The sequence below is a fragment of the Punica granatum genome, chromosome 1, assembly GCF_007655135.1.
Source record: "Punica granatum isolate Tunisia-2019 chromosome 1, ASM765513v2, whole genome shotgun sequence".
Taxonomy (NCBI): domain Eukaryota; kingdom Viridiplantae; phylum Streptophyta; class Magnoliopsida; order Myrtales; family Lythraceae; genus Punica; species Punica granatum.
The window spans coordinates 46,370,895-46,384,790 of NC_045127.1; the positions used below are offsets into that span (position 1 = coordinate 46,370,895).

Genomic DNA, 13,896 nt, shown 5'->3' on the forward strand with positions numbered 1-13,896 from the left:
TTAAGCAACTCGGAATATACTTAGGAAATACTTATGAAATTGAGCTTAGTAAGATTGGGTCTTAATCGAATTAAGAAAAGAGGGAGTAGATCAAATTAGTGAAGTGTGGCAGAATGGTTGCTATGGGAATGGATGGAACCATTTTTTTTCATTTGCCTTAGTTACGTTTAGTACACCGGAATCTAAAGAAATAGAATGGAATAGATTCTTTCAATAGAATGGACTGGATATTTACTCTTTCGTCCATTTCTTTCTTTATTGTTTCTTTTATGAGTTTAAAAGATCATTCCATTATGATGATCTTTTTTACCAACTTGATAAAATGATATTTCCTTTTAAATACTTAAGTAAGAATATGATATATTTTCTTTGAGGTTCATTTATCTAACTATATATATAAACTAAAATCTTGATAAAGAAGTTCATCCTTTTCAAATTACAGTCATCCACACTTTCAAGTTCAACTGAAAAATAATCATTTTTCTCTAAATAAAATTATATTTTACATTCTAGAACTCGATTTATTCCTTTCCAGTCCATTTCAACATACATGACATTAGAGTCTTAAAATATTAAATCCCCCAAATTGGAGGGATTTGGAGGAAAAAGAAACAATTAAAATATTAAAATTTTAAGAAAATAGTCTCAGTATAGTTGTGCAATTTGTTACTTTGAAATCAAGAGATCCTATGTTTGATCATCACCCGTGGAATTATGTGCGAACTTATGTGCCCTTTATTTCTATTTATTTTCTATCCTTGTATTGAACTAGTGACCCTTCCTTATGAGAAAAAAAAAATTAAAAATTTGAAAAGTCTATTTAACCTCAATGAACATGTAAGAATAATAAATTATAAAGAAGACTTGCGAATGAGTGGTGTTCCCACTTGCGATAGTACCGCTCTAACTATAGTCTTGCAAATGGCTGATATTTTTTTTAAAATTTCATTGGAGGAGCAATTAAGTTTAATCTTTTCATAATAAATGATGAAATTAATAATGAGGAGATGAATAAATTGTGAGAGGAGAAAGAAGAGAGAAGGGAGAAAGGGAGAGAAAAAATTGTAGAAGATATAAATCCAATTTACTAATATACCCTTAAATTTAATGACTTATATTTTATTATTAGTATTACGTCTTTAATGGGCATTATTGGAAACATAATGTTATACCACTACACCAATTTCTCGTAATAAATGATCAAGGAAGTTTAACATTAATTAAAGAGTAAAGAGTGCTCGACTGAAGGTGAGATGTATTAATGTCAGAATGTTAGCAAAGCATAGAAGGAGAGACAGTGAGAGTTCAAGTCAGGAGGGCTCAGCCCATTTCATCAGCCCAGAGAAGGTAGATAACATGGGCGTCTCCTTGTGGGCTTTCTTTCCTATGATCAACATTTCTGAATTATGATGTCTAAGGAGGAGAAGCTGATAATCCCTTCCTTTTTTCTTTTTTTCTTATTTGAGGATCCTAATAACCGGAAGCCCAATTGACTCGGACTAAATCAGTTCGAGTCGGGTCGGTCTACTATGGGGTAAAACTCTTCCAATCAAGAATTTCCTCCATTCACAATACTCGAACTCGAAACCTTATTTTAGGGGAACAAGCAAAGAACCGCTTGAACTAACCATTGTCGGTTAATCATTTTTAAATAAATAGATAGGTAATCACATAATTAACATTAATTATGTTAATGTATTGGCCGGATGTTATTTATTTATCCTTTCAGTAGTTTGTGTTCGAGAAACAGAAGCACATACATTAATCATGTTAAATGGTAATTTCACGACGATCCTAATTCTCATATGCATCATTTTACTGATCAAATAAAAGCATACCATCTACCTATAAACTGTACTCATTATGTTTACGATCTGTCTGCAGTAATTAGAAACGAAGAGCAAGCGACGGGATTAATCGATCATATTCATGAAAGTAACACATAGGAGTTGGGTATCTTATGAAGCCAAAAATGGCTTTTATATATATATATATATATATATATATATAAAGAGAGAGAAGTAATAAAAATGAGGACACAAATACTCAATATATGGTAAGATCTTAGCTCAAAAGCCGCAGGCAGAACAACCCAAAAATACTTTAGAACAAGGCCTTGTCCTTTGAGGGAATAATCAATTACTGGAAAATGATAAATTTTCCCTGTCATTTATGGAAAATATTAACATCAACTCATCATACAGAAAAACCAGTTATTCATTTTTGGTGCATGACTTAAAGGCAAAATTTCTGTACTACACACTCTAAAAATTGAGACGACATGTGTGTATTGGACCTACAAACATCGCAACTATAGCAATAGAAGGCCTCTTTAATGACCTTGCCATCTAAAGCTAGAATGGTAGCAATGGAAGGCCTCTTTAATGACCCTGCCATCTAAGCTAGAATGGTGGTAGTAGATGATGAGCCACCACCAAATGTATGACGCCTTTGTTTTGGATGAACGACCGACTATTCAAGAGATATGTTTTTGTAAAACTCATGATTGTGGTTGATAACTCAAATTGAGTGTTGAATTTAATCATTCAGCATTTAATTGAGTTAAACTTGTTTGATAACGCAATATGAAAATTGACTTAATTTAATGATTAAGTAAAAAGAAAGTGTTGAATCATTAAATAATACAAAACCTACTTAATCATTCAACACTTTTTAGCTAATTCACTCAGCTGAGGTACATTTTATCATATTTGTAGCGGTGCCCCACAACCTTCACAACGTTTGCAAATCATTCCACGTAACCATGAAATCATTTCATAGAAGTTCATTGATATCTTCTTTTTATAAAGCAAATCGACTTTGATTCTTGAATAGTCCTTATCACTTCTAATCAAGGTTGTCAGTGAAGAGAGAGAGGGAGATTAGGGGCTATGTCGGCGACCTCGATTGCGGTGGTGGCCAGGATTGTCGTGGCTTGAGGGCCACCGCAATCCCCTCCCTCTCCGATTGAAAGCCTCCAGATTCTTTTTTTGGCAAATTTCTCTTTTTTTTATTATAATTTTCTGAATTTTTAAAAATTAAATAAAATATGGCAAAAGTAAAAGAAATTGAAGTAATGAGACTTTATGTAAATATAATTTCAATCATTATAATTTTCACCATATCAAACACTTTTCACTTAATCATTTAAACACTTATTCTATTTATATCTTGGATTTTCAGCGCTTAAAATTAAGTCCAAACAAACACTACTTTTGTTGATGGTGGCTACAGTTGGTCGCAAATGACCATTTTTCTTTATCTCCCAGCGTTCATAATTTTCATAATTCTCGTTATTTTTAGTGTGATTTACAGTTTGAGATATAATTTATATTGATGAGGGTATTTTGTAATTATCTAAATATATGTTATATTTTATTGTGAATTTTATGAAAAGAAAACTTCTAAAAGAAACGTACAAGCTTATCACGTTTATAAAAACTAACAACATATGTTCAATTTTCGCTTCCAAAAACCAAAAGGATTCAAGTGTTCAAAATATTAGAAAGAGAAAAAAAGCAGTTTGCCCCCTCACTTTTGGACGTAGGAAAGTTTTACCCTTCGACCTTTCAAAAGTTGTAAGTTACCCCCCGACCTTCAAGGAAAATAGGCGATTTGCCTTCTCTGTCAATATTCCGGGAAAACCATTTAATAATAATATAATTAAATGCAGTTTGCCCCCTGAACTATAGGGTGAAATTAGGTTTGCCCCCCGACCTTCGGAATTTTGCAGAGTACCCCCTGACATAATTCAAAAATAAGCAAGGTAACTCACTGGTTGAATTTCGACCAGATTTAAGGCTAAAAAAGGGTACATACCACTCACATGCCATTTTTAAAAGGGCAAAAATGTCAATCAATTAATTAAACTTGCAAAAAAAAAGAATCAAAAATTAAAATTAGTGCATTGTTCATGTACGATGAGACAAGCCAGCCTTGAACCAAACAAGCTCACCAATGCAACCATGAGAGAACTCTAATTTGATTTCCACAATCTCTTCCCTCCAAATCCAAAAAATGAATCAACAAAGATGCTCCGCATAGCCAAAATTATTCACCCCTTTTCGATAAATTATCATACATGATTGCAAAGAATCTCTCCATGATTGCAAGTTGGATTGCAAAATCTCATTTAACACATAAAGACAAACAATCAAAAGAGTCTATCTAATCGAAATAATCATTTTGTGATATTAAAGTCAAAGGCATATAAGCTGACCAAATTAGCTCAAAATAGGACAACAACCCAAGTAAGAGGAAGAAACCAAACCTGGCTTTTGAGTCTTGCATTTTGTAGCAGTGGAAGTGGCAGGCTTGTTGCATGGGAAAACGATGCCCTAATTTCAATTTTGATCAATTTTTTTTCTGTGTGCTAGTACAATTAATTGAGTGACATTTTTGCCATTTAAAAAAATGACATATGAGTGACATGTGCCCTTTTTGGATGGAAATGTGGTCGGTATTCGACCAATGAGTCACCCTACTTATTTTCATGTTAGATTGGGGGGTACTCTGCAAAATTTCGAAGATCAAGGGGCAAACTCACTTTTACCCCTTAGCTCGGGAGCAAACTACATTTAACCCATAATAATAATAATAAAATTCAAAGAAAAAGAGGAAATTGTGGGGGTGAGGGGTGGAGGAGCCCCTGTCGGCCACGCCACCCTACAATCAATGTCGTTGGCGGGCACAGAGCCCCCCAGCGACGTTGATCAGGGGGCGGGTTGGCCGACGGGGCCTCCCGCTCTCTCAACTTTAGAAATTCTAAAATCCTAATTTCGGAAATTTCGATTGGAATTTTCGAAATTGGGGGAGGTGGAGGCCCCATCGGCCACCCCACCCTCGATCAACATCACCATCGGGTACAGAAACACCCGGCACCATCGATCCTGGGGTGGGCTGGCCGAGGGGGCCTAATCGGGATTTCGAAAATCGGGGGAGGGGAAAGGCCTTGCTAACCACCTCACACCCCGATTGACATCGCTTGTAGGGGGGACGTTCATTGTGGGGCAGGCGTGGCCGGCGAGCCCTCCTCCACCTCACTCCCGATTTCTTCTTTTTTTGTTGTTATTATTATTATTATTAGTACTACTACATTTGACCCTTCACCCATTCCAATATAAAGGATTAGTCAATCAACTAATAGATAGTAAATGGGTCGGTTATTATTATTATTAAATGGTTTTGTCGGAATTTAGTCAGAATGTTGACCGAGGACAAAGGGCTTATTTGCCTTGAAGGTTGAGAGGTAACGTGCAACTTTTAAAAGGTCGGGAACAAAGATTTCCTACTTCCAAAGGCAAAAGGGAAAACTGTTTTTCCCTCTATCAGAAATTATAACATGAACCAAACTTCTACAAAAATCACTCAATCACTTGAGATGATGACTAGCGGCAATTTCAAAACAAAGCACATCATTTCTTCAAAATAGTCGCCTCTTCCCCATGAAATTTCATGCAAGACCATATATACATACAAAACCAAAAAAAAAAAAAGAAAATAACTATTAAAGTAAAATAAAACAATTTAATTGAAATTTGTTTCCCTCGTAATGCTCATCTCGACTAAAACATGAACTAAGTTGATCGAATAGAGGACTAAAATCAGAGTCAGATTAAATTTTTTAAGGTTCACACCTATGACCATTAACATTGTCACGTTAACCCCAAAAAACCGAAGCAACAAATCATTCTTTTAAAAGAAATTATAATAATAAGAAAAAGAAAATCATGGCTTGCACGAGTGTTCATACGTACATATAAAAATAATTTAAAATGATATAAATTGAGAAAATCTTTAATTGAGATAATTTTACCACTCAGTAATTGCTTAGATTAAGGATTACGAAAGAGATTGTTATAAGAGTTTTTATACATTTTTAATCCACATAACTTTTCATAATTCTCCATAACTCGCATACCTAAACTAATTAGTGAATTAATTGGATTCAAACTGAATTGGTCGAAATACGCTCGACTCTCAAATATTATAGTACTTTTCGACAAAAAAAAAATTATGGTCGTATAGGTAAGCTCCAAATGTACGTTCTCACGAGTTCCCAGATCATTGACGCCACCACCGTCTTCACGGAAGCATTTTGTCGAACACCTTCTTGTACTCTCCTCCGCAGTGGGCCCCACAGTCGCCGTGCACCGGGCGGTCTCGACTCCTCCACCCCGACACGTGGCACCGCCCTCCCCCACCTCCATCCATCCTCATAAAAAGGCGCCATTTGCTTCACCTCCAATTTGAAACTCCGCCGCCCAAAACCCTAAGCTCCGCCGTACCCTCCGCCATGCACCACCACCCTCACTCCTACTCCCTCGACTCCCTCTCCCAGTCCCAGTCCCTCGCCTCCCTCATCCTCTCCTCCTCCTCCCCTCCCCAGATTTCCTCCGCCTGCGCCTCCATCGACTCCTTCCTCCACTCCCACTCCCCCGACCACTCCCGCCACTTCTTCTCCCTCGCCTTCCCTCCCCTCATCTGCAAGCTCTTCGGCTTCGACGACGGCCCAGCCCCTGCCTCGTCCTCTTCGCCCTCCGCCCCAGCCCCCGCTGCCGTCCACCATGGGTGGGTCGACACCATCATCTCCTCCAACGACCCGGATCTCGCCTCTAGGGTTTTCGCGCTCCTCTCCCCCGACGGCCCCCTCATGAGCTCTATCTCAGCTGTCGATCGGCTTGGCCTCGTGAGGTACGTCTTCCCGACCGAGCGGCTCCCGGAATGGACCCGCTATATGCTCCTCAACGACAGGGACATTCGCGTTCTTGCTGATCTTTGCCCGCTCTTGAGAGGCAAGGTTCGAGAAGACTCGATCAAGGGGTCCTTTTTCCAGGTTCAGCTTAATGTGTTCGAGTATTTCATGTTCTGGTTCGCTTATTACCCTGTCTGCAGAGGAAATAGCGAGAATTTAGACGTTGTCGCATCAAAGAAGAGTAAGAGGTCCAGGTTAGAGAACTGGGCGAGCTCAATCCCGGGCATTTCGAGTGTTAAACGCGGCATTGATCATAACAAAACCGAGTGCAATCTATACATTCGGCTTCTTTATGCATACTTGCGAGCATTCGTCCCAATAGATGATTTAACTGCTCATCAACCTTACCGCAGTTCACTTCTTCATTATCCCACGGATTATGATGGGTCGATTTTAGCTCAGGCTCAGTTCTTGGTAGATACGTTGATAAATTACTGGTTGGTGGACAATGATTTCTCCCCAGTGTCTGTAAATGCTTGCAAGTCAATTGGTGTTTCGTTCCCTTTTCGTTCTGTGCTTGGGGAAACTCCTCCAACGTCAGGATTGGGTGAAGTGGTTAAACTATTTGTCAAGTACTTGAACTTGAGTCTTGCAAAGGATAAGGAGGTGAATGGGAGTGCAGATTGTGGTCGGAGTCCCAGGTGGAGAAGTGGAGATTCACCTGAGTCAAGGGATGTTGTGGTGAGTGGATCCCACACTGATCCTGTTGGATCTTGGAACTCACGGATACAGAGGCCATTGTATCGGTACATACTGCGGACATTCTTGTTTTGCCCAGTGGAGACCTCAATGAAGAATGCTTCACAAGTTTTCTCAGTGTGGATGAGTTACATTGAACCTTGGGAGATCAGCTTGGATGACTTCTCGGAGCTTGGAGGTGTTGGTGGGTTGGCTAAGAGTGAGAGGAAGGGGGATTCACGCTCTCAGGTGGTTGGATACTCATCAGCTTGGCAAGATTATGTGTTGTCTAATTATCTGTACTACAGTTCTATGGTTATGCACTTCATCGGGTTTGCACATAAGTTCCTTCACACAGATCCAGAAGTGATTGTACAGATGGTGCTAAAGGTTTGTTTATCTACCTCTTATTTTTAATTGGTATAACGTATCGAAGAAGCGCCAGTAACAATTTGTTTTCTTCCCGTTCTTTTGTGACAAAAATTCCTACAACTGAAACTTTTGTGTGCTTAGATGATCTATCTTAATCTGGATTAAATCTTACTTGGGTGCTTAATCACTGTAAATTGTGTTGTGTTCGGCAGAAGCAGATGCCATTAGGATATCTTGATGTATCGGGTGTTTGTCTTAACCTTCCATCTTTTATTTTTCTGAAACAATCAAATGGCCAACAGAATCAATACTTTCAAGAATCCATCCTATAGTTACTGGTTTGCACTTCAATTTTTAAACTACGATCTTTATATTTGCCACTGAGACATAGTGCATGTAGAGGACAATATGAAACAGGGTTGGTAGTTCTGACATATGGAGTGAGCAATAATTAATGAGAGAATCTTGTACTGCGAGAGCATCTTAATATTCTGAGACTTATTCTCTTTACCAAACATGCCTTAACTCACACATTTAATTATACATTGATCATACTTTTAGTTTACACATGTCTGGAGATAACTATTGCTGATTTACAAACTCTGGTGTAGACCATTCAGAATAATTCCTTGCTCTGATACCATCCATCTTGGTCTGGGAGGATGGTCCTGTGTTAGTGTTTTTATCAATAAATAAAAGTGAGTATTATCAGTCTTTCTTGTTTCTTTCGGAAGAACACTAAACATGATTAACTGTACTCTTGTTTGTTAATATTTGGACTTGGTTATGAGGGAATGTTATTTACCCTGGCACTAGTTCCTGTTGATTCTATTCTTCATTGCTCTTTATCCTTGCTAATTCATAGGAAGCATTCATGACCTGAGGTGCTCATTGTTTCATTTAACTTGATCTGCTTGTGGTACTTCCATTTGTTTAGTTTTTGTTTTAATATCAAGTTTACTTAATACTGATTTTACTTGTTTACAATCAACTATTCTGGTTTTTGACAGATTATGAGCATATTAACATCATCAAAAGAGCTGATTGATCTCATAAGGAATGTTTACACGCTTTTTCATACTAAAGAGGCTGGTATCAGCAAATCATCGCTTAAGAGCTTATACCAATACATTCCTTCAATCCGGGAACAGTTGCAGGTTAGTTTTCCGATTTATGTCTCCTTCCCATAGAAACTAAAAAATTCTACTATTTTTATTTCTATGATCTTCCTTGATGCTTGTAGGACTGGGAGGATGGCTTATGTGAAAGCGATGCTGATGGATCGTTCTTGCATGAAAACTGGAACAAGGACTTGCGCCTTTTCGGTGATGGAGAAGATGGTGGAAAGCATCTACTACAGGTTTCACTTATGGTTCTTCATAAATACGTATATACATATACATAAAACTATCGAGCAGAAACTGGAGGCTAATTTAAGTCCAAGCCTCTTCACAAAACTTAGTGGTTGGCCAGTAAATGTCGAATGAGGGTGTGGGAACTTGAATTTACCTCATTTTAGTCATCTTTGAATCTTAATCTGGTTTCTGTTGCTCTTATCTCCTTTTCTTCACTTCTCTTACCTATCTCGTATTGTCTGCTAAGAGAATCATCATGATACTACTGCTTCTGCAGCTGTTTATATTACGTGCTGAGGCTGAGCTCCAGGCCACTTCCAGAGACAGCCTCGGTCAGAATCTTCAGCTCATAGATTCCCTGAAAGATAAGATAGGTCAATTATTTGGTGGCAATTTCCTTGAGCCTGTGAATTTGGGCCAGAAGGTCGATGAACCTCACTGCTCTCGGGAGGAAATATTCAGGCCCTGGAGGATCGGGAAGCGAGCCTTGGCCAATGTCAAGTACAGAGGCGATTGGATGAAACGACCAGTCTCTGATGATGAGATCGCATGGCTCGCGAAGCTTCTCGTGCAGCTATCGGCATGGCTCAACGAGGCTATTGGGCTGGACCATGCTGGTGAGAGCGCTGAGGACGGTTCAAAACCGTCGTATGTAGAGGTACCTACTGATGAAGGGAGCGTGTGTGGGCCCGTGGACACAGCGAGGACGCTGCTGTGGGCTGTGGGTTCATGGCTTGTGGTGGTGAGTAGTGCCCTGGTGAGGCTGATGAGGAAGCACGGGGTGCGAGTGAATCTGAGGATACTCGCCTCAAAGAAGATAGTGATGGTCGTCCTCGTCTCTGCTCTCTTCGCGGTGCTGAGGAGAGCCCTCGGATCGTTTCGCAGTGTCTAAAGAGCACAAGAGAACAGACAGGGTACAAGAAGCACATATAATATACGTGATATTTTCATAGGAAAACGATACAAATTTTGGCTGGTGAATTTCTGCGGCTTTTTCTTCTTGTGTTTTCTCCATCCATCTTGTGATTTCTTGTTTCTGGATGTTGCCTTCTTTGTAAATATGTGAGAAATTGAATTCCCATCACAAAGAAAGAGAAGTTGTACATACTCTTTTGCAATTTGACCCCTCTAATCTCAATGTTTTATTTAGAGACCCAGAAAAGATTAAAAGATATTTCTACTCTCACGCAGCAAAGGAAGGAATGCTGATGTTTTGGCAAGATTCTGAACCGTTGGGTTAATCGGAATATCGGGACAAAATAGGAGGAAGAACAACTCTTCGTAGCAACAACGTACAATTTAAACATGAATCAAGAAGTTCGACATTGGTGCACCCGACATTTTGTATCTGTGCACACGAAAAAATATCAGTTGCGTATAACAATAAGTAGCGTACATTGATTGACAACATCAGGAGAATTTTATGATACATTTGTATGAAATTATACAAGTGGTTCTAGGTCCCGTTGTGGGACCTAGGGGCGATGGAGACTCTCTCTCTACTCGCAATTTTTTAAAAAAATTTTAGATTTTTAGATTTTTTTTTATTTCACCTTTTCTTTGCGTCTTAGAATTTGGCCCCAATGGTATTAGATAATCCGGTCAACCTGTTAGGCCGAATGATTTGATCATTATAGTCGGCTAATTATTTTCGTTTTTTAATATATATATTTTTAATTTCCATTATGTTTTTAAGTTTCTCCTCTTTTGGTGTGTTTGGATTGAGAGTTGAGTTGAGTTGAGTTTTGATTTTAATTGGTTTGTAATGATTGTATTGTTGAATTATGAGAAAAAGTGTGAAAAAATAATAAATAATTGAGAGAAAATAATGATTAAGTAATGATTGTGTTGTTGAATTGTGAAAAAGTAATGAATAGTTGAGAGAATTTAATATTAAAAATTGAATTGAATGGTTAAAAATATTTAAAAAATAAAAAAAAGTAATGATTGTTATGTTAAATTGAAGATAAGTGGAGTTGAGTTGAGTTGAAAATTATTGCGAATCCAAACACACTTAGTGTTTTTAAATTCGACTCGAATAAAGTATAGAATAATTCAGTTGACCTGTTCTACCAGTTGATCTAGTCATTATAGTTGGACCACTTATTTCCAAAAAAAAAATTATTCCCTAACTTTTATTTAGAAAAATTAGAATAAGTTTCATATTAGAGTACTGGATATACAAACTATGATATATACAATATTTTCTTTTTCCAAATTTTAGGTTGTGAGTGGAGAACTTTTTCACCTCTCTGGTCTCTTCTTTTCTTTTTTAACTTCCTTCTTTTGTCCAGTGTTTTTTAGCCCCTTGGACAACATAGCAGTGTAATCGGATTAACTTGTAATTTTTAGACCGATTTTCCAAAAAAAAAAATTTCCCTTTTTATCTAGATTTCCTCTATTATGTTACATTTTTTTCCTTTTGTACTTTTACTATGTATAGAAATAATGTCACTAATGGAAGTAAACTTTTAGCATTCACAAGTAAATACAACGTCATGTTTTTCGCCCATATGATGTACAAGTTTATCTACCTTTTTTCCCGATCGGTACTGTAGGCCTTAGATACCATGCATTTTACATTATTCTTCTTATCTAATTTACCTTCCTAAAGCGTTATACGTATACCTTATGCTTTATTTTTCTTTATAATTTTTTATTAATAAACATAGACTTTTTATTATATTGAATCTTTCTTGAGGAAGTATACTAATTATACACGTACTTTTTTGAGTTACAAATAATAATTTTTTTCTTTATCCACTCAAGAAGACCCAAAGATGAGAATTAATTTCCTTGTTAATTTATATTTCATAAACTTGTAAAATGGGAGCGTTTTCATTTTCTTAGAATACATCATGTTCTCTTTTGCTTAATATTGTTTGCCAAATTTAAAATCTCATTCATGTCTTTCTTTTAAGAACAAAACTATAGGCTTTATACTAAAGAATCAACTCATTTAACGCATTCAAGACACACTCTATGAAATAAAAATAATAATATCATATATGATAATATGAATATATGTATATATACACAACTGAGTTATGAGCTAAAATTTGCATTTTAAAAATTAAGAAGAAAACACTGACACATGAAAGAAATGAGTTCTACCATCTATTAACTTAAAATTTTAGATTGAACATGTGCCAAAAGATTTATCTACGGCATTTGAGGTAATTTTTGAACCCACGGAAAACCGCGGGCTATATTCCCTAGTTATACCTTATTAGGTAAGAGCAAAAATTTAATAAAATTTTTGATTGTTTGCTTGGATAAGACGAAAGATGGGAAGGGACATCCAAAAGTTTCTTGGGGAGAAGATAATGTTCTTGCTTCTTAAGGGTGTTTACTTGCAGAGGAGAAACTCTTGAAGTCAGATCTTACGATCAATTTTGCACCCTAAAGTTTACTATTTGCAAACAAGCATCTAAAAGTTTTGGTCTTTCGCCTTTTCGATGTCTCAGGATCGAGGGGGCAAATTAGACAGATCAAGTCAAATGAGGATGCAAGATCAAATTTTCACAAATTTGCAATGTTATAGTCATCTACCTGTCCCATATGGAAACTTGAAGTTTCAAACACCTTTTCACCCGATTCGATTTCTTAGTCCTTCTAGCTTCTCGGATTTGCCACTAGGTCGATGACCCTTTCTTCGTATGGAAACACGAAGGCAAAAAAATGGAAAGTCCTTCGCGCCTTAAATCATTACCATTTTATTTCGGCGCTGATTGAACACAGAAAAGGACTCCTGCAATACTGCAAGTTGGACGCAAAATCCTCTTATCATTAATTCCATGTTCCGGGGCTGATATAAGTCATTGCGTTTTCAAATCTTATGAGCTAATTGGATCTTGTTGGAGGGTCAGAGGAGCTATCAAATTCAAGTCAACCAAGTGCAGACCTCCACCAACAAAAGTGTTGGTTGATTGATTAGCAGCTCATCCCCGTAAGGAGGATGACATCAGGGTACACACCTAAAAAAAAAAAAGTGCAAATCTCCTAATTGCTGTTGGTCTAAAGGTTAGCAATTTAATAATGGGGAGTTGGTATGAATTTTTGACATTATAATCATTCTCTCGGATTAAGTACCATGAGCATCATCTAAAAACCCCATAATTTAGACTTTGATGAGCTGCAAATCTTCGAGTTTAGTCTTCTTCGTTGGTGATTAAGATTCGGTCCTCTTGATGCGAAACAAGCGAGTTGGACCCGCATCACACGATATACGCGACACATAGCAATTCACTTGGTAAAAACCCAAATTTGAGTCGTCATAAAGTCATGCAAAATAACAACCACTATTGAACCACACGTATACGACATGTGCATTTGTCTCATATGTTCACATCGGCCGTGGGAACTGGTCTCACAAAATCTGGATAACCCTTATGTGTAAAGACCCCGATTTTCGAATAAAAACCGCAAATATACCCAATAATACAAGATTTCTGGTAGAAATTTCAAATATTCAAGAAGTATAAATTCGACCCAATACGTAAAATTTTTGATGAATCTCGCAATTCTGCCACGACGCCAACCTTTAAAACAATGGAATAATATATATTGAGATTAAGCCTAAACAAGCTCCGTAAATAGACACAACCTAAACTAACAAAATCATAGCACATGTTTAATCGTACCCTAAAAGTTATTATTGAAACCACCAGAACTCAGAGAATTTCTATACTCATTTTCAGCTCTCAATCACAGTTTACACATTGACGACCTGTCTAC

At 37.3% G+C, this 13,896-nt stretch overlaps 1 protein-coding gene across 1 annotated transcript; it reads left to right on the forward strand.

The window, feature by feature from the left end:
• Positions 1-5,960: 5,960 nt before the first annotated feature.
• On the forward strand, positions 5,961-10,269 carry LOC116211203. Its single transcript, XM_031545471.1, has 4 exons — positions 5,961-7,822; positions 8,815-8,961; positions 9,048-9,164; positions 9,437-10,269. The coding sequence occupies exons 1-4, from the start codon at positions 6,296-6,298 to the stop codon at positions 10,049-10,051; spliced, it is 2,406 nt and encodes an 801-aa protein (XP_031401331.1). The 5' UTR covers positions 5,961-6,295; the 3' UTR covers positions 10,052-10,269.
• The last annotated feature ends 3,627 nt before the right edge of the window (positions 10,270-13,896 follow it).

Bases quoted from the DNA above. Each gene is read 5' to 3' on its own strand.
- LOC116211203 (XM_031545471.1), top strand. From the start codon at position 6,296: ATGCACCACCACCCTCACTCCTACTCCCTCGACTCCCTCTCCCAGTCC. The intron at 8,962-9,047 runs GTTAGTTTTCCG...TGATGCTTGTAG, and splicing joins CAATCCGGGAACAGTTGCAG to GACTGGGAGGATGGCTTATG. The intron at 9,165-9,436 runs GTTTCACTTATG...CTGCTTCTGCAG, and splicing joins GTGGAAAGCATCTACTACAG to CTGTTTATATTACGTGCTGA.